At 45.4% G+C, this 19,480-nt stretch overlaps 1 protein-coding gene across 6 annotated transcripts in view; it reads right to left on the bottom strand.

Moving 5' to 3' along the window:
* ITPR1 (inositol 1,4,5-trisphosphate receptor type 1) overlaps positions 1 to 19,480 on the bottom strand; it is a 319,623-nt gene that overhangs the window by 284,374 nt on the left and 15,769 nt on the right. For all 6 annotated transcript variants that reach the window (XM_067755266.1, XM_067755267.1, XM_067755270.1 and 3 more), the window contains exons 3-4: positions 10,154 to 10,261; positions 5,780 to 5,850 (exon numbers count right to left, since the gene is read on the bottom strand). In XM_067755266.1, coding sequence (XP_067611367.1) covers positions 5,780 to 5,850; positions 10,154 to 10,245 — 163 coding nt within the window. In that variant the 5' untranslated portion in view covers positions 10,246 to 10,261. The remainder of the gene's footprint in view (positions 1 to 5,779; positions 5,851 to 10,153; positions 10,262 to 19,480) is intronic.

Raw genomic sequence — 19,480 nt, 5'->3', positions numbered from 1 at the left:
GGCAGGGTTATACTGCCCCAGACCAGACCCTCATTTGCATTACAAATAGGATTCAAATAATGTTGCAGGTCACAGACAGAGTACCCCACACCTTGTTAAAAACGCATTAAGGTAAAGGGTCCAAGTGGTTTTCTATCTTGCAGTGGGCTTTCTTCCTCATTTATATGGTCCTAACTTAATGCTAGAAAGAGTGTGGGCAGACAGCAGAAAAGTAATAACCTAGTCCATTCCCATTTAGAGACTGCAGGTGACACGGCTTGAAGGAACTCTGTGCTTTACACGGGGAAGGGTCCATAGGGCAGAGGGAAGACAAACCACTGGGTCCAGGCCTTTGCAAGACTGTTCTGGCCTGACTCTGACACTCACACATCATGTGATGCTGGGCCAGATCCTCAACCTTGTCAGCCAAAATGGCATCAGGGGTAAAACAGACACACCCTGGGCTGAGAAGGTGTGGCAAACCTCAAGGAGAGAGAACACGTGAAAAGTGTCATCATCTACTTTGCTCCAACAAACTACTAGATTACAGGGGCAACTTTCCTACTTTATAGAAAGATATTTCACCTGCTGGGCCTCTACTTGCATATAAACAGCTGTCACGTGGACAACAAATTACTCTCAACACAGCCCTGAAAAATTTTAACGGTGTATTGGCGTTGACTTCCTTGTCAATGTCTCTATCTTTCCTCCCTGGGACACAAGTGGCTGGTGCACAGGAGGCAACCAATAAACGTTTGTGTAATGATAATAATCATTCTAAGAAGGGACATTTAAGTGACTATGGGCAAGTTACTCAATTTCTTAGGGCCTCAATTTCCTCATCTGCATGATGGGAACACTGATACCTACACCTCACAGGAAGGTTACCAGACTAAAAGAGAGAATCCACGGGAAATGCTTTGCACAACTAAATGCTCTATTACTGTCGGCTACTGTTATTTATAATGTGGGTCTGTTTCTGCAAGACACCTTAAGACTCTCAAAAAGCCAGGGGGACTGTGTTCAACTCATCCTGCCTTCCCTTATCACCAAAACCAGCAGCTGAAACACAGTAGGACCTCAGTGCTTGTTGAGCTGAACACTCATTTTCATAATACATCCACCTAGTGGATTATTACGCTTGAAACCAACTTGATTAGGGGAGAAGGCGAAGCACAGGGCACAAGGGCGATACTTACCTAAAACACCCACACTTTCAGCCTGATCTCTGAGCTCTTCCCCAATCCACATGAAGCACTGAACGACATCAGAACGCTTCCTTTCTCCTCACCTTTCCCTGCCCAAACTAAATTCCTCCCCATCTTCCACTGTGAGTTTTCTTTCAAACAGCTTTTCTTCTGAAAGTAAAGGTTCAACTACAAGGTTAAAAACCTCTCACACCTTGGTGACACTGATATGATAGCATCTGTACAAGATCAAGGATTTGGGGCCAAGATTGGCCTCTTGACATAAATGGAAAAGATCAAGTTTTGAGGGCAAGAACTGGACCACTGCCCCAGTCTGAAAAAGGAGATTACACAATAAACCGCATCAACACCAAAGCCTATCTTATTTCCCAGAAGCCCCAGTTCTTATTTCCACTCGAACAGTGCTGAAGGTTATACTTAAAACAGCAGAGATTCTAGGATCAAAATGGACGATGGTTGTTAGTTTCCATCTTTTCTTTGCAGAAGATGCCGGTATATTTACTAGGGGGAAGGGATGGGTGGGAGTGAAAAGGAAAAGATAACATAGAGAAAGGAAATCACTAACCACAAAGCTTCTATTCCCAGTTTCAATCTGATGTTTGCCTTCCCTATTCTTTTAAGATTATGGGCAAAGCAACACAAATCAGGAAGAAAAGAGATTCTGCCTTCCCTTCTATGGACACTGGTGCTTTAAAATGGTACCACATTAACAAAAGGACGAAAGTAACAATTATTCTACATCTCAGATCTTCTCATCACCTAGAGGGCAGGGACACGGTCCAATATTCATTCGGATAATGAAAAAGCCTTGGCTTATGTGAAACAGATGTGCAGCCAATCTTTTCTTCCTACAGACAACGTTAGGGGCAGGAGATATAGTCCAAGGAATCACAAAAAAAGCAATTCCCTTGGAAATGTACTTTGACTCATCAGAAAGAAGCAAGTGTGTTCAGTAGTTTCAACCAGTCACTGAGCAAGCCTTGTGTACCCAACTACTCTGTTTGGCTATTTACCCATATTATCTTCAATCCTATTATCTTTATGAGGAAGGAATTCTTTTTCCCCCATTGCATAAGTAAGGAAACAAGCTTAGATATTTAAGTCATCTATCAAGATCACTCAGCTTGTATATGGGAACACCTGGGCCTCAAATCTAGGCCCACGGGGTCCATGTACACACCCCTAACCACAGAAGCATTTAAAGACAAAAAGTGGAACCATATATAAGAATTCACATATAGTTCCTTTCCCTTCTGCCACCATATATGAGTATCAGGCTCTGTACTAAGAACTGGGAACAAAAAGACAGGGATAACTAAGGCTTCCTGAGCCCTTAACTAAGGGCCAGGCTCCCTCAGTACTAAATGCGGAACACACATTTCATCGTCACCATAACCTTATGAGGGAGGGGCTAATACCATCTTGCATTTTGCAGATGAGAAAACCAAGGTTCACGGAGGTTAAGCCATTTGTCCAGGGTCACATAGCTAAGAATGAGTAGAACTTGGATTTGAACCCAGGAAGCCTGATACCACAGCCTATGCTATTAACCACTAGGGTAGCAGATTTCAAGAGGAGCTCACAAAATGAAAAACCCAAAGTCAGAAGCCACAGGGAGTATTAGATAAATAGGCCTTTGGCTTCCATTTACTTAAGAACAGGTTATGATGGTTCTCAATATAGGAAACAACTTGGCAAGGAAACAATGGAAGCGACAGCAAACCCAAATGACTAAATGTAGCTCTGCTGACTGCCTGGATAAAGACTCCATCATCCTATGCGGCCGCTTGCCAGCACCTCACTTTTCCATATGTGTTTGTTAAACTTTGAGGTGCAGTGGCACAGCAAGGAAATGGACTAGAAATGCCTCCAAATTGCCCAACTGCCCTATGCACCATTTCTAAACATCAAAATGACTTCAACTTCAAAATAGACTAGTATTTGGAGAGGCAGTCATCCCTTTCTAAAGAGAGATCTTTCTCTTCATTTTAGAGGAAAATGTTTCAAAGTACGCTACACCAGAACTGAAAGGCTGCTTTGGAAAAGGTCGCCCGGGTTCCAAGGTGGAAGAGACCTTCCTGGCATGGCAGTGGCTGCGAAGGGAGATGGGCCTGGGCCCCTCACCTGTGTGCAAAGGACCTCCGGCTCACCACAAGGAATTTAGGCAGCCCTGACCTACATTCACAAAGCCTGCAGCAAAGCTTGTTTTGAACCAGATTTCCCACAAGTACAAAGCACCTCACAACCTAGAAACCTTTATTTTTAATTTATGGGAAAAGACAGTCAACAAATTAAGTCACTGTCACGTGACCACCTGTAGAACCAGGCCAGGCCATAAATGGAATTTGGTTCTTTCTAAATGGCCTCTCTCGGACTGTCACTTTTATCTCAGAACAATCCCTTTCAATCAGCCACCAGGTATACATCTAAGCAGCAGGCACTTTTACCCTAGTGCCAGGAAAACATGTATCTCTCCCGAGTTCCCCTGGCTATGGTCCTGTTTATTTTAACGTTCTAAACCTGTATTCAAATAGCCACTGGTTAACTTTGTACAGTACAGTAACATCTTTCTCAGCTTCCTTTCCCAACTCCCAGAGCCTGGGTGTAGAATGGGATAAGAGCTCACATCGGACCCAAGCAATAAGCTTCTCATCCCTTCGCTTGGTCCCTGCTGCAAAAGCAACGTGTGGGCCAGCTCCCTGCTACGTAGTAAAGCCGGGAATTTATAGCTCAGGCTCTATTAGCAGTGGTTCTTAACCTAGGCTGCACGGAAGACTCACCCAGGGAGCTTTCAAAATATCTCAAACGCCCAATTAAATGAGAATCTCTGGAAGTGGAGCTCATACGTGATATTTCTGAATGTCCCCCAGGTGATTTCTCTGTGCAGCCCAAGTTGACAAGCCCAGCTCCTACTGCACCCATCACCAGCTCTGTGACTCCAGACAAGGTGCTAAACCTCTACCTATGAGGGCTTCAATCCCCTCCCAGGGAGAACAGAACCCTCCAAGAGCTAAAAATGCTTGCAGAGCCCTAAGCACATTATCTGTCCGTCACTCTTGGCTCAAGTCTATCACTCTTGGCTCTTTTAAAAGATAAACTGCAGCACATTATATAATTCAGAGGAGGGAATTAATTCTATGAGTGAGTGACTGGATTAGGATCACTGAATCCAATCTTTCTGTTGCACTCAGGATTCTGTTTTGGAAGATGACATGGAACAGGAACTGAGAAGAAAAAGGCAACAGAGGCAACAGGAACCTCAGGTTCCTGTCACATCAGGCTTACGCCAACAATTTTTTTTTTTTTTTTTTTTTTTTTGCGGTACGTGGGCCTCTCACTGCTGTGGCCTCTGCCGTTGTGGAGCACAGGCTCCGGACGCGCAGGCTCAGCGGCCATGGCTCACGGGCCCAGCCGCTCCACGGCATGTGGGATCCTCCCGGACCAGGGCACGAACCCGTGTCCCCTGCATCAGCAGGCGGACTCTCAACCACTGCGCCGCCAGGGAAGCCCCACGCCAACAATTTTTCTTTTTAACAGTCTCCCACCAGCACCCCCCAGGTGAAAACATTCTGCTGGCACACTCATGCCAACTGGATGCAGCTCAACACTGAACGTCTTCCAAATGGTTTCTCCCCATCTGAACGTCTGCCTCCTATTTTATTCTAATTTCTTTAGCTTTTATCCAAAAAACTCAAACAGTTTCTAAATCACCTAACAATGAGAACTTATAACTCAAAGGATACAATCTGCAAACAGCAAGGTTTAAACTCTTTGGGACTGAAGCCATCAGTCAAATACCTAACCCAGTGGGTTCTCAGCCCTGGCTGCATATAAAAATCACACGGAAAGCCTTAAAAATGCCACTGCCTAGGCTGCAACCTTAAGAGATTCTTTAATTGGGCTGCAGTGGGGCCCTGGGCAGCCGTTTAATTAAAATTTCTCCCAGATAATTCTACTACACAGCCAGAGCTGAGAACCACTACTAACCACAGCAACAGCAAAAAACTTAAAAAAAAAGTTTCTCACTTTAAGATAACAACAATATTTTAAACACCTCCTGGAATAAACGAAGCTACCTTCCAAGGAAGGCATCAAACGCAAGAGGCCTACTAAGAAAGACAAAACTGCTAGGCTACCAGCAAGAAAGCCGTCCCACCTATGCCTTTTAACTCAAAAAGTAAGTAACAATCGAGAACTTCTCACTCCAAGGCAAGGTATCTAAGGATATCAAACCCCCAAAGGGACAGCAAGATCTGCTGAAATAACACTTGTTCCTTGTGACTCAATCCAGAAATCGTTTGTTTGGCCATATCTGCACAAGTGTGAGGCTTTAAACTGAATTAGCACTTACCAACATGTATTCAAGAGACAAATGAAGGCCCTAATACAAGCCATCCCAATCTTGACACTGAACTTATTTATGCATTTTCAAGAGGTCAGAAAGCTTGAAATTGGTATCATACTTTTAAATAATATGTAAGCAAATAAACCTATGACTGCTTTAAAAAAAAAACTAAATCCACACAGAGCAACACACTTCATGAATTTTCAAATGAGTCAAGGGACCCGCTCTGGGAAGGTCACCAACTTACCTCTGAATTTCTTGGGTGGATTGTTAAGGTCCCCAGCTTCTGGCTGTACAACACAACGATCATCAACCAGGCTGCAAAGAAAATAAAGATAAATGTTGTACCAAGCCGAGTCTAAGAAAATAAAACCCTAAGCACTATGCAAAACTCAAATACTCAGGGCTGTTCCTGCACAAAACTTAGGCTGCCCTATTCTCCTGCCAGGGAACTGTTGACACTAGAGGTTTCCTATGTAGGGAGCTAAACCTCATCCAAACACCCAAGACTCTGCTTCTGCAACGGACACATTCAGCTACTGTTTTCTGTGGCTCTTTTCTCTTACCCGCAGCCACGAGAGATGTGAGCACAGCACGCACTAATGCTCAAGTCGGGGGCATAGCAAGGGATCCGCGCTCAACCAACGGTAGCTGAGGGGCCCACCCCATGCCAGGCACTGAGCTAGGTCCTGGGATGTGAGGATGAGTAGAAGCCAGGCCCCTGCCCTTAGGGAGCTCAAGGCTAGTTTGTGCAGGAGCCACAAAGACAAACTGATAACAAGAATATAAACCAAAGGCTGTAAGGGAAGAGAACAAAATACAGCCAGAAACTAACTGTGCCTGAGGCCATCTGAAAAGCTGCTGGTGGAAGAGGGAAAACTGGAGCTATTGGAAACTGAAGTCAAGGTGGGGGATGAAGAAGAGGGGAGCGTTTTCAGGGGGAGGGAACCCCACGTACAAAAGCATCGAAGTAAGAAAGGACTTTGGAGCTTCAAAAGCAACTAGTGCAAAAATTACAGATAGATAACCAGCCCCAAATTATATATAAAGGCCCCGTGTTTAAAGTCCCAACTGAGGGCTTCCCTGTTGGCGCAGTGGTTGAGAGTCTACCTGCCAATGCAGGGGACACGGGTTCGTGCCCCGGTCCGGGAAGATATCCCACATGCCGCGGAGCGGCTGGGCCTGTGAGCCATGGCCGCTGAGCCTGCGCGTCCGGAGCCTGTGCTCCGCAGCGGGAGAGGCCACGACAGTGAGAGGCCCGCGTACCGCAAAAAAAAAAAAAAAAAAAAAAAGTCCCAACTGAACAATCTGACTTGTACAATGCTTTTAGAAGAACCGATTTTAAAACAGTATTTTTGTTTGAACAGATGAGGAAATTGAAGCTCTGAGGAGTTTAACTGACTTTTCCAAGTTCCTAAAAGTGGTATCAGTAAGATTGGCTCATTTTCCAAGTGACCACAGAATTTGCTCCCAGTTAATATGGTTTTCCAGGGTTTCTTCCATTAATCTGTGTCTTATCCCAAAGGCAAGGTACCGTTAAATACCCGGCCTTAAATCTTACTGCTCCTTCCTCCAAAATTCCCTGACAACTCCTAAAGTCCTGCACGTCTTTCAAGACCCTGATTCAGCCCCCATCTTCTCCATGAAGGCCCTCAAGTCTTTCCTGCCCCAGACCCTCTCTGCCTCTCCTCTGTCACCCCAATATCACTGGGCTGAAACACAAATGGTGCACTAGGCTACGAACTCCACGAGGGCAGAGATCTGCCGGCTTTGTGGCCCAGAAGGTGCCCGGGGCCAGCACACTTCCTGTCCAGGCTGGGTGCTCAGTATTTACTTGGTGGATGAATCAAAAGTGTCCCACCAGCAATTTGCCTCCTTCAGCTCCAAGACACAAGAGCCCTCTGCATCAACAAGAGGGACAGTGTGGTGACAGCCTGAACTGTAATGCAAAAATCAAGAGCAGAAAGTCAAGAATCACTGAGCCTCTGTGAGTATAAATAAGGTAATGCCACCAGATCAAATATAATATGTGTATGCAGGGGCCGGGGGGAATGCCTTGGAATCCAATGCAGGACTGGGTTAATTTATCATCAAGCTCTCAAACAAGCGGGAAGAGGTAGGAGAAAGGGCCCCAGCCTAGGCTAGAAGAAAGTGAATTGTAGATGGCACTCGGCCACCTACTAGCAGCACGACGCTAACTCCATCACTTCACTCCTCCTGGTCTCAGTTTCTTCATGTGTAAAATCGAAGAGTAGGTCTCAAGGATTCTCAAGTAGGCAGATGTTCCTAAGACTTTTTGTGTTTTAAATATATTGATACCCGGTGCCCATCCTCCCCAGGCCTCCTAAAGTCGTGTTCCAGGATGGGACTCAAGAACCTTTATTTTTAACAAGTTCTGCAGGTGATTCAGAAGCACTTCTCTGACAGTGCATGTCATACGCTTGGGCTGTCCAAGGTCCTAGTTGAGTTCTAAAGTTCAGTGAGTCAATAAAGCCATTTGGAGGTAACCACCATCTATGTAAGTGGAACTGGGCAACATAAATGGAGCTGGAGGCTGATTCCACAAAAACTGGCAGTCACTCATCATCAACCAAGACTGCTGCTCCATAAATGTAAGAAATATGAGAAGGAAAAAGGTCACACTTTATTTTCCAAATCCATTTTTATACCAATTATCCTCAAATATGTGCAGGGAACCAAGGGAATAAAATATTCATCTAAAGGAAGGACTAGGGCCCAAAATTCATACAAGAGCCATCCTCATGTTAAAGGGGGAGACCTTATCATTAATTTGTTCATAATACTTGAGGAAAACGCATAGAAAGCTCTGCACTTCATACGAAATCTAAGAACAGATGTTCTGGAAGAAAAGGAGGTATTAACATTATAGGGGCTGGCACAGTAGACTGAGCAAGTGACAGGAAGCGTGCCCAGGTGACTGGAAGGGCAGTGGCACCATTAAAAGAAACTGGGGCCAAAGAGGAGGGATGGGGCATAGAGTGGGGTCGAGGTTTAACAAGGCATCCAGGTAAGAGCTCTGGGCAGACAGTTAGGAGGGTGGTGAGCCAATTCAGCCAGAGAGGGGTGGTCAGCAAAGGCAGGAAGGAAAAGTCTGCCCTGTCAAGGGCAACCGTTAGGAGCGCTGGTCTTAGAGTCCTGAGTCTTCGCAACTGTGAAACCCCGGGGCAGGTGGTTTCACCTCTCTGATGCTCAGAGGTTTTGCCCCCATAAATAGCCATAACGACAGTCCTCACTGTAAAAAGCTGTTTGGGGATTAAAGGGATGGTGTATGTACAGTACGCAGCACTGAGCTGTAAACACCCATAGGATTCGTGGAAGGAGTTACCATTCCTACTTATTATTGGTGCTGTTATGGGTGAAAAATAAGAAGAGGACTCAAGATTCAACCACGGATGGAAAAAGCAAGGAGTCAGCCAAGAAGAAAAAAGGGACAACAGAGAGGCAAAGCAGCAGGGCTCTTTGCCAAAAGCCACAGAAGGTAAAATGTGAAGGGTGGGTCTTTAGAGAAGTTAAAAAAAAAAAGGTAAGGACTGAGAAAAAAAAAAAAATCACTTGATTTGGTGATCAGGCAGTCGTGGATGACTTGTTTTTATCAGATGACTCTTGAAAATAAAATCTTTATTCAGAGAGGTCCAGTTGAGCGATAGAATTCTTTACCTGACATAACTTGCTCTTTGAGGCTGGAGTAACTGAAAGAGAGCCTGAGAGTCCTCACTCTGCACAAATACCAGAGAACAAGCATACTTTAAGAAGTATGATTAAAAGGAAGGTTCTGGCTGCTGTAAGAATGAGAAGCTGTTGCCTTCCTTCGCCCCATCTATTTGAGATCAGCTCTCGCCAAATACAACAATGCCACCCACTACTCCTTTCCAGCAAAGACATTATAGGCCATTTGTGACTCTTCTGCAGTTAACCATCTTCACTCCCCATTCTGCTTGTGTCTGCCTTTGGGGCTAATTCACCTCTCATTTCCTCTTCTAGACAACAGGAGTAGGGAAAGAAGGGAGAAGATAATCAAATGAGTACATTAGGGAATGTATTTATACCCTTAAGAGTTGGGGGAAAAAAAAAACTGAAGAAAGCACAAAAGACCAAGAATCTGATTTAAAGAACTTTGTGCAATTTGTAACTTTCAGATGCACACAGCAACTTGAAGTAGGAAAAGTTCTGCTTCGAAGAAGAGAGATAAGCATCTGATAAGTTCTGGTCTTTGCTTGTACAACAAATAAGTCACCATTTAAAAATAAGAGCTCTTACGAAGCTAAAGCACTTCCTTGGGGTCTGTAAATATTAATCTTAAAATTCATCCCATATACTTAACACTTTCCCCTTGACATGTGAAAAAAGAGGAAATTATAATAAATTCTGAATTAACAGAGTCCTAACTAATGATGTTTCACTCTTGCAGAACTGACAAGAAAACAGTACTTTTGTGTAAGATGTTATACTTGGTTAACGTGAGATTTGATATTCATGATTCCAACCACTGCTGGAAAAGCCAGTAAAATGGAAACATTCTTGTCCTAGAAAAATCAGTTTTTAAGCTGATGTTATGATGTCTTAAACCAATCCTGCCACACAAGAAACCAAGTGCTCTTACCCCAAGGTGCTAATAAATCCATTGGTCGATCCCTCGGCGTACAGAGAACAAATGTCTCCGATATGAAGGAAACTAGACATCTTGTCAGACATGGCTTTCTTGAGAATCCTAGACAAAGTAAAATATGCAACATTATTAGAAGGAAAGAAATGCTCGGGGGTGGGGGGGTGGGGGGGTGGGAAAGTCACTGAAAATTGGCTTCGCTCAATTTTCCAAAGCGGCCTACTTAAAAGTCAAATTTAAATGGGAGTGTGACCGGCAGGCAATTCACTGAGCCAAGCAGGACATCTGCAACCACATTTTTCCCACATATTCTTTAATTTCAGGATATTCCAACCACAGTAATGCTTGTTTCTAACAAAACCATGCCTGGATCCAATTCTCCAAGTTGAAGACCCTCGATAATAAATAGTGAATATTAAGAGAGCAGGAAGTCAGCCAAGAACGCTGCAGTGCTGAGGAGCTGGAAAGTCTGACTTATGAAACATTAACATATTCAATCTGCCTCAGGGAATGTTCAGTCAGAAGGAAACACCTGGTATAAAACTTGGGTCCAGTAGTGCCTGGGCTGAGGTGCCAAAGCAACAAAATGAAATTAATAAGAGGAAACCTAGTAATAAATACCACAAAGCTCTGGCAGCCTTTTAAGAATTCAACAACCTACACACTTCACCCAAATGCTATTCCAGGGTCCTTCCTTCTCACACTTCACCAAGAAACACTTGCAGAGGGAGAAAGAATCTTAGCACCTGGTCCAAACCCTTCCCAATGCAATTAAGAAGAGTAAGGTTGAGGTCGCTTAAGAACCTTGGTCAGGAACGCACACAGCTAGTTAAGGGGCAGTCCTAGAAAATGCTCTTAAATTCAGGAAATCTCTACACAGCCTAGTAGACACACACACACACACACACAAATATCAAAGAAAATATTGACATGACTCATAGAAACAGCTTTCATCAGAGCCAGAAATATTGAGGAGTGGGAGCCAATTGTAAAAAACTAAATTGACATCTAAGAAACAATCTCAGGGGCTTCCCTAGTGGCACAGTGGCTGAGAGCCCGCCTGCCGATGCAAGGGACACGGGTTCGTGCCCCGCTCCGGGAGGATCCCACATGCCGCGGAGCGGCTGGGCCCGTGAGCCATGGCCACTGAGCCTGCACGTCCGGAGCCTGTGCTCCACAACGGGAGAGGCCACAACAGTGAGAGGGCCGTGTACCACAAAAAAAAAAGAAAAAAGAAACAATCTCAGTTTTGTGGGAAGAGTGTGTGCTGGTGTGGACCGCAGTACCTCCCCACCATTTCCTCAGGCACCTGGTGTGTAAACGTTCAGGGTCACCTAGGTCTTCCCCAGACCTCTCCTCCAAACCCAGACCCCCTTAAACATCTTTGCCCATCTCTTTACTCAAGATTCCTTGCCAGAAAGCATTCCTCCCGCAAAGGCACAAGAGTTGTAAGGGCGTGGAAAAGCATACTCTCCCGAAATTGCTTTCTGGGTGCCAAGTTTTCTTTTCAGAATTAGTATGCAGCAATGATGAGCAGGAAACCTCAGGAAGCATTTCTCCTACCTTAGCAGGAGCGGCAGGTAAGAAAACAAACCATTAAAGAACCTCAGTTCACTGCTTCTGAGAAACAGCAAGGAAAAACTCATGTATCCCCCCAACAACCAAGATGTTACAAGAGAGATAAAGAGCACTGCCTTGAACTTATGTATAAAGAGAGACAGCAGCTGAGAACACAAACTCTCAAACAGAAGAGCCAGCATCTCTGGACCTTGGGGAAAGACAGACAACATGCAAGAGGGACAGATTGCCAAGTCCCCCTCTCCAGAATCGAGGCTATCATCCTGTCATTTCTTCCTAACTGGATATTTTATACCTAAAGGCAAACCAATGTTTTAAACAACATCCCCCAAAGCTGCACAAATGAAAACCACTAAGGGGCATTAATATTTCCCTTATGTGCTTATATATAAAAGTTTCATCATAAAGGGTCAGGAAGTCAGTGTACTTCTGGAACTGATTACTGGGAAACAAGTTCTGTTTGAATTTTGAGTCAGACCAAATTTGTGTCTGCACACTTCGACCTCCCAGAAGGACACTGGGAAGTTGCTGAACGCAGGAGAGCAGGTACGTGCTCAGGCAAGAGGGCAAGGGGCCTTGTCTGCTGTGACTGACTCTCCTTTCGGGCTTGGCCTTTGAATGAGTATTTGGCCCCAGTGGAGACCAGGCCAGGAAATAGGAGTATGACTGTTATTCACTGAACTTTCAGCACCACCTGGTCACCTTACTAAAAGTTTCAGGCCCTTAATGGGAAGAAGTGGACAAAATTCAGTGTTCTGGAATGACAAAGCATGACATACTCAACGTTGCCTGCAGCTGATAATTGCAGTAGATGTCTGGACCACACTCGTGCAGCAAGGTTCTGCATTACGACCGTTTCCAATAATAATGGCTAGCATTTGGCAAGCATTATCATGCCCACCATTGTACTGAGAGCTTTACAAATGTTCTCAAATCCTCAGGACCACAGCATGAGGCAGGCGCTACCATTATTCCCATTTTGCTGTTGGGAAACTGAGCTACAAAGAGGTTAAGATGGCCAAGCCACACATAATTAACAAGCAGGAAGGCCCAGGTTATAATCCTGGTCTACATGACTGGTAAACAGAACTGTTCAATGGTGATACCTGGAACATGGATTAAAATGTTAACCATTCTTATTCTTTGGGTGACAAGACTATGGAGAACTGATTTTCTTTTATGTGCACAATTCTATTTGCTCATTTTTCTACTTTGGTATTTCCTAATTTTTCTACCATCGCCACATAATATTTTGATAGGGAAAAAATTTAAGTATCTTCTTCCTCATCAACATGCTTATTAAGTAGATAGTTGAACTAATAAACTTTAGGCATACTTTACATTTCCCCCAGAAAACGCAGGCCAATACATCCACACAGTTAATGATCCTCTACTGAGCAATCTGCCAGGGGTCCCAATTTAAAAAAGGCCGGGGGCGGGGGGGAGGCGAGGGCAGGGACAGATTCTTCCCCAGAGTCTCAAACAATAAGTACCGTCACAAAGGACCAGGCAGAGCCTCCCTGGTCTGGCTGGAAATCTTTGGAGGTTTCCTGTCACCTACCATTAGTCAAGTGGAGGGAGAGGAGAAGGGCGAGGGAGGGGGAGGAAAGGGAGGAGGAGGAGGAGGAGGGGGAGGAGGGGGAGGAGGGGGAGGAGGGGGAGGAGGGGGAGGAGGGGGAGGAGGAGGGGAGGATGGGGAGGAGTTGGGGAGGGGGAGGGGAGGAAGGGGAGGGGAGGGGGAGGAGGGGAGGGAGGAGGGGAGGGGAGGGGGAGGGGAGGAGGGGAGGGGGAGGGGAGGAGGGGAGAAGAGGGAGGAGGAGGGGAGGAGGCAGAGGAGGGGGAGGGGGGGGAGGGGAGGAGAGGTTCTGGTGCAATCATCACTGATGTCCTGGAAGTAAAAACAATGGCCACGATAGTCAACAGAACAGGCCTCTGGGGCCTGGAGGGGAGGAGGTGGAAAGTCAGCCGGTGCCATGGCCTGGGAGCAATCTTATGGAAGACTTCCTGTTGTTTAGAAGCAGGGTGGGAGAGCCTGCCTCTTTATCTGATCCTGGACCACTTGTGCCTGCAATCTCTTCACAGCTGTACCCAGGGCTCCTGTGTCACTCACACAGTGGCTGGGGATCACCTAAGGGAAAAACAGAGCCAGGGCCAACCTGCAGTTCAGCTGCATGACCCTGGTACATCAAACACTATATGGACACCTAGGGCTCTTTGCTAACAAACTCTGAATTGGTCACCAGACATCTATGAAAACAAGCCCAGGTGGTCAGCTCCAGAGCTCCAACTGTCTCTTGGCCTACTAACTATTATTTTTAGTCCACCACTGTCATCCAGGGCACTTAAACCTCTCTGTTTTCCTTTCCCCATCTGTAAAATGGGGATAATATATACTTCAAGGAGTTGAGGAATAGATGAAATGGTACATGCAAAGTGCCCAGTACAGGGGCTGGCGGACTTTCACTGCTCAATGCTAGCTATTTTTCATTATTTTTTTAATGAGGTGAGGTGGAATTCTGGATGATTCTTGGGCTTCAAAATTATGAATCACTATATTGTATAAATGAAACTTATATAATATTATAAATTTACTATAACTCAATTTAAAAAATAAAAAGGGGCTTCCCTGGTGGCGCAGTGGTTGAGAGTCCACCTGCTGATGCAGGGGACATGGGTTCGTGACCCGGTCCGGGAGGATCCCACATGCCGCGGAGCGGCTGGGCCCATGAGCCATGGCCCCTGAGCCTGCGCTCCACAATGGGAGAGGCCACAACAGTGAGAGGCCCGCATACCGCAAAAAAATAAATAAATAAATAAAAAGAATTCTTTATATTAAACTTTCTCTGTTCATTATGTAAGTTCTGGGCATATAATGTACAACATGACAACTACAGTTAACAATAGTGTATTGTATATTTGAAAGTTGCTAAGAGAGTAGATCTTAAAAGTTCTTATCACAAGGAAAAAATGTTTTAACTATGTATGGAGACAGATATTAACTAAATTTATTGTGGTAATCATTTCACAAAATATACATATATCATTATGTTGTACCCCTTAAACTTATACAATATTATATGTCAAGTATCTCAATAAAACTGGAAAATTAATAAATTTTTTAAAAATTTAAACTCAGCAAAGGAAAGGATCCCCTGCATAAAAAGTCAGCTGGGTATCAACAAATGAACTCCTGTATGACCCATGATGATACATTTCACTTTAGGGAAGATAATTATCCTCCCTAATTCACCCCTTGAGAAAAAGCTGAACAATGCAGAATTATACTCAACTCCCAACCACAGAACATTCTGGCCTTTCCAAATACACAGAATCATAGAATAAATGGCGGAAGCAACCCTGCAAAGCCTGTAATTCCATTTCTTGCCCAATAATAGAACTCCCCCCGTCCCATCCCACCCCCCATCTCGCCTAGGTATAGTCTGCGCTTCTGCTTGAACACCTGGCAATGAGGTCTACCCTAGGTTCAAACAGCCTAGTCAGAAGACACTCCTGACCTCGTCCCCCCCGACACAAGGACAAACGCCTCCCAGAATTTTTCCTATTGATCTGTCTTCTGATGCTCAAAGACCTCTGAATACGTGAATGCTCCCTATCTGATTTCTCCTTAAGACATGGCTTCTGATTGCAAAGCATCAGCATCCTCCCCTGTTCCTGACAGCACCTGGCCTCAAGAGCCAGGGTTCCAACCCCAGCTCTGCCAGCTCATCACTGCACGGCTTCAGGCCAGATCCATAACTTCCCCAAGCCTCGCTTTTCCCATCTATAAAAGGGGGATAGTAGGAGTACCTCCCTCAGCAGGTGGTCAGGGGCTCAATACGATTGTGTTTATAAAGCACCCACCAAAGTACTCTGCAGGAAGTAAATCATGCAATCTACAGAAGCCATCTCTAGACCACCTCCGCCTCCTACCACTGCTCTAACCAGCTGATGCACCTTCTAAAACAGGATCCCCCCAGGGAGGCTCGACCACGGTGGAGAAAGGTGGATTACTACTGCCTCTGTGACATCCTCAGGCAGATGGAGCCGTGGTGGCTTTGCTGAGCCTCACATCACCTGCTGGCCCAGCTTCAATTCACTGTCCTCTGAAACTGTTCCCTGAGCAAACTATAAAGAAAAGGGATGTCGGATTCTATTGGTAAGCAAGGTGGGAATAAAAATGCGCCAATTCAATACTCAAAAGCATTGAATTGTATACTTTTTTTTTCCCTTGGCCGTGCCACATGGCATGTGGGATCTTAGTTCCCAGACCGGGGATCAAACCCGTGCCCCCTGCAGTGGAAGCACGGAGTCTTAGCCACTGGACTGCCAGGGAAGTCCTACTGAATTGTATACTTTAAAAGGGTTATCATTTTTCGTATGTGAATCATACTTCAATTAAAAAAATCAATGTGAGTTCACAGAAAAGCAGACATACCAAGCTTTCCACAAATATAAAGAACACTGTAAAGCCTGAAAAAAAAAAAATGCACCAATTCAGAGATCTCCTTGGAGAAGAGAAACCAGAGGTGGTGGCCTTCCAAATCCATGGTCACAGAATCTGTGCTGCTCTTTGCCTTTTCTATACCTGCCTGGTCATCTTGTCCACTCTGCTGGCTCCAGTGGTTTCTCCAGGATGAGGATTCCCAAATCTGTCTCATGACCAAGAGCTACTGGGATTCAGCTCCTAAATGCCCACAGCATCTCAATGTACCAAAAAAACTCACCTGTCTGCCCAACCCGCTTCTCCTCCTCCATACTCACATCATCTACCTCCACAGAGTTTGGTGACATCTCCTGTCTCCCCTCTCTCCTTTTCCCTGTCACAGGGCCTTTGCCCATGCTGTTCCCTTGGGCCTAGAATACACGCATCCCTATCTCATCCCTTGCCCTACTTAAATCCCAGATCTGTCTGGGATCTGTTTTGCATACCCACTGCATTCCCATCACCAGTGCCTACCACATGGTAGGTGCTTAGTAAGTATGTCAAATATATGAATGAAGAAGTTTAATGGGCATCAAATCTTACAGAGTTTAAGCTTTAATATATTTCTTGACTCCCCCAATTCTTTTGAACTCCTCTTCCCCCACCCAACTGCAGCCATTACCATTTCTCAAGTGGGCTCCATAAACCCTTCCTATTCATCTCTCTGAATCTGTCTTTCTCCCTGCATCTATTCTACACGCACAGCCAGTATGACCTTCTAGAAGCATAAACCAGACCATGTCATTCCTCTACTTAAAACCTTCCCAAATCTCTTCAGGGCTCTCCATAATCTGGTCCCTGTCTACCTCTCCTTCCTCGTCTCTCTGTACTCTCCACACTGCTTTTACACTCCAGCCATGATGAACTCTTCCAGATTCCCCAACATGCTGTATGCCTCCCTGTTCCCCAGGCCTTGGCATATGCCGTTCCTGCTGCCTGACACTCCTCCCCTCGCCTCCCCACCACCCCCTGTGGCTAACTCCCAGTCACCTTTACAGTCCCAGTTTGATGTCACTGCCTCTGGGAGGCCCTCTCGGACTCCCCAAATCTGGGTTATATGTTGGCAATACGCTTCTCTATATAGCACCCCAATTACCCCATCTGGGCCCACTACCACTGTCCTAAAATCACCTGTTCACTTGGTTGCTTGTTTACCTGTCTTCACCATTAGACTGTGAGTCCATGAGAGTAAGAACAGCAAAATTATTCTTCCCCACTGCCTCCCAGTCCCTAGTACAGTGCCTGGGACACGGCAAGCAGTCGAACTTGGGTTCAACGTACTACAGTATCAACTTGTCTGCTGCCTAAAAGAAATTACACTGGTTTTTAGGGGGCTGTTTTCCTAAAACTAATTAAAGCCAAGTTCATACTGTTGGATCAAGAATGGAGAATACAGGCCTGCTGGCCCTTTTCAACAGATTTCTATAAGAAATCTGGAGAGCCAGAAACAAAATATCTAACTTCCATCCCTGAAAAGAAGTACCCCTCTCCCACTGACCATCCCTTAATATGTCCAGAAAGGCTAGAAACACTGACTCAGAACACCTGGATTCAAATCCCAGCATCATCAGTTAGCTGCTGTGTGTTTTTTGTTTTTTGTTTTTTTTTAAGAAGATGTTGGGGGTAGGAGTTTATTAATTTATTTATTTATTTTTGGCTGTGTTGGGTCTTCGTTTCTGTGCGAGGGCTTTCTCTAGTTGTGGCAAGCGGGCGCCACTCTTCATCGCGGTGCGCGGGCCTCTCACTATCGCGGCCTCTCTTGTTGCGGAGCACAGGCTCCAGACGTGCAGGCTCAGTAGTTGTGGCTCACGGGCCTAGTTGCTCCGCGGCATGCGGGATCCTCCCAGACCAGGGCTCGAACCCGTGTCCCCTGCATTAGCAGGCAGATTCTCAACCACTGCGCCACCACGGAAGCCCTGCTGTGTGTTCTTAAGCAATTTACATAACTTCTGAATTTCAACTCCCTCGTGCATATAAAAAAAGGTGGGGTGGGGGCTTCCCTGGTGGTGCAGTGGTTGAGAGTCCACCTACCGATGCAGGGGACACGGGTTCGTGCCTCGGTCCGGGAAGATCCCACATGCCGCAGAGCGGCTGGGCCCGTGAGCCATGGCCGCTGAGCCTGCGCGTCCGGAGCCTGTGCTCCGCAACAGGAGAGGCCACAGCAGTGAGAGGCCCGCGTACCGCAAAAAAAAAAAAGGTGCGGTGAACACCCTTCCTATCTCGCAGGGTCATCATGAGGGGAGAACCAGATAATCCACACCAAGTGCTCAGCCCAGTACCTGGCCCTTACTAAGGGCTCACTTTTTTATTTTCAAGTGAGACTGAAATGAAGACGTTCCCTTTTCTTCCTTCAAAGTCTTCACTCACTTCTGTCCATAACTTGTGATTCTTCTATTGGATAGATCCTTCTTACTTTGTCAGCACTGCTGGAAACACACTCAAATAAACAAAGTTCCCAGAAATGTTTCAGTCCTCTGCAGGCCCGTTAAGTGGCCGACAGCAGGACAAGTCATCCAAGGTACTGCTTCTCAGCCCCCAGATTCAAAATACCCAAGACAGCCAGACTTCATCTCCACTTTCCCTTCTTCTAACATCAAACCAGGCCCCTGCTGGAAGGCGGGGGTGGAGGGTGGAAACCTCTTCAAAGGAATGATAATTCAATATTTAGAACCTCTTCCACTTGGGTGTGAAGACAGGCTAAAGCACAGCCTCATGGAAAAAGAAGTTATGTTCATTTCATTTTAAACAGCTCAAGACAGGAAAGAAATCCAATTTTTTTTTTTTTTTTGCTAAAAGCTTTGTGGCAGAACCTCACTGATTGTCATTTTTCCCATCTATTTTTCCTGCACATACTTAACTAATTGCATTATATTCGTTTTTCTAAAAAAAAAACCTCAACTTTCGCCTACACACAATTCAGAATTTAAAAGTTAGCAACTCCTGAAATGAGACCAAGTTAGAACACTTTCATTAACCAAGAAGTTAACTAAGGTATCACTTAATCCTCAAGGGTGGACGAACAAGGGAAGAAATCAGAATCATTACTTTATGGCAGTGAATAGACCCCAAAACCACAGACTCACACATTTTTATTAACATGTAGAAGCAAGCCTCTTGTATTTCATTAAGATGAAGCCACCTGGCCCTTAGGGCTGAACAGTCTGACTTTCAGTAATCAGGGGACAAAAAGAAACCCACTGACACTGCCCTCTTAAATTCGGCCCTTCCAAGCCCTGGTGTCAGGCACTGAAGACCCCTGTCAT

The sequence above is a fragment of the Pseudorca crassidens genome, chromosome 10, assembly GCF_039906515.1.
Source record: "Pseudorca crassidens isolate mPseCra1 chromosome 10, mPseCra1.hap1, whole genome shotgun sequence".
NCBI lineage: Eukaryota > Metazoa > Chordata > Mammalia > Artiodactyla > Delphinidae > Pseudorca > Pseudorca crassidens.
The sequence above is the reverse complement of the archived record's forward strand: the minus strand, read 5'-3'. Positions and strand labels throughout refer to the sequence as shown.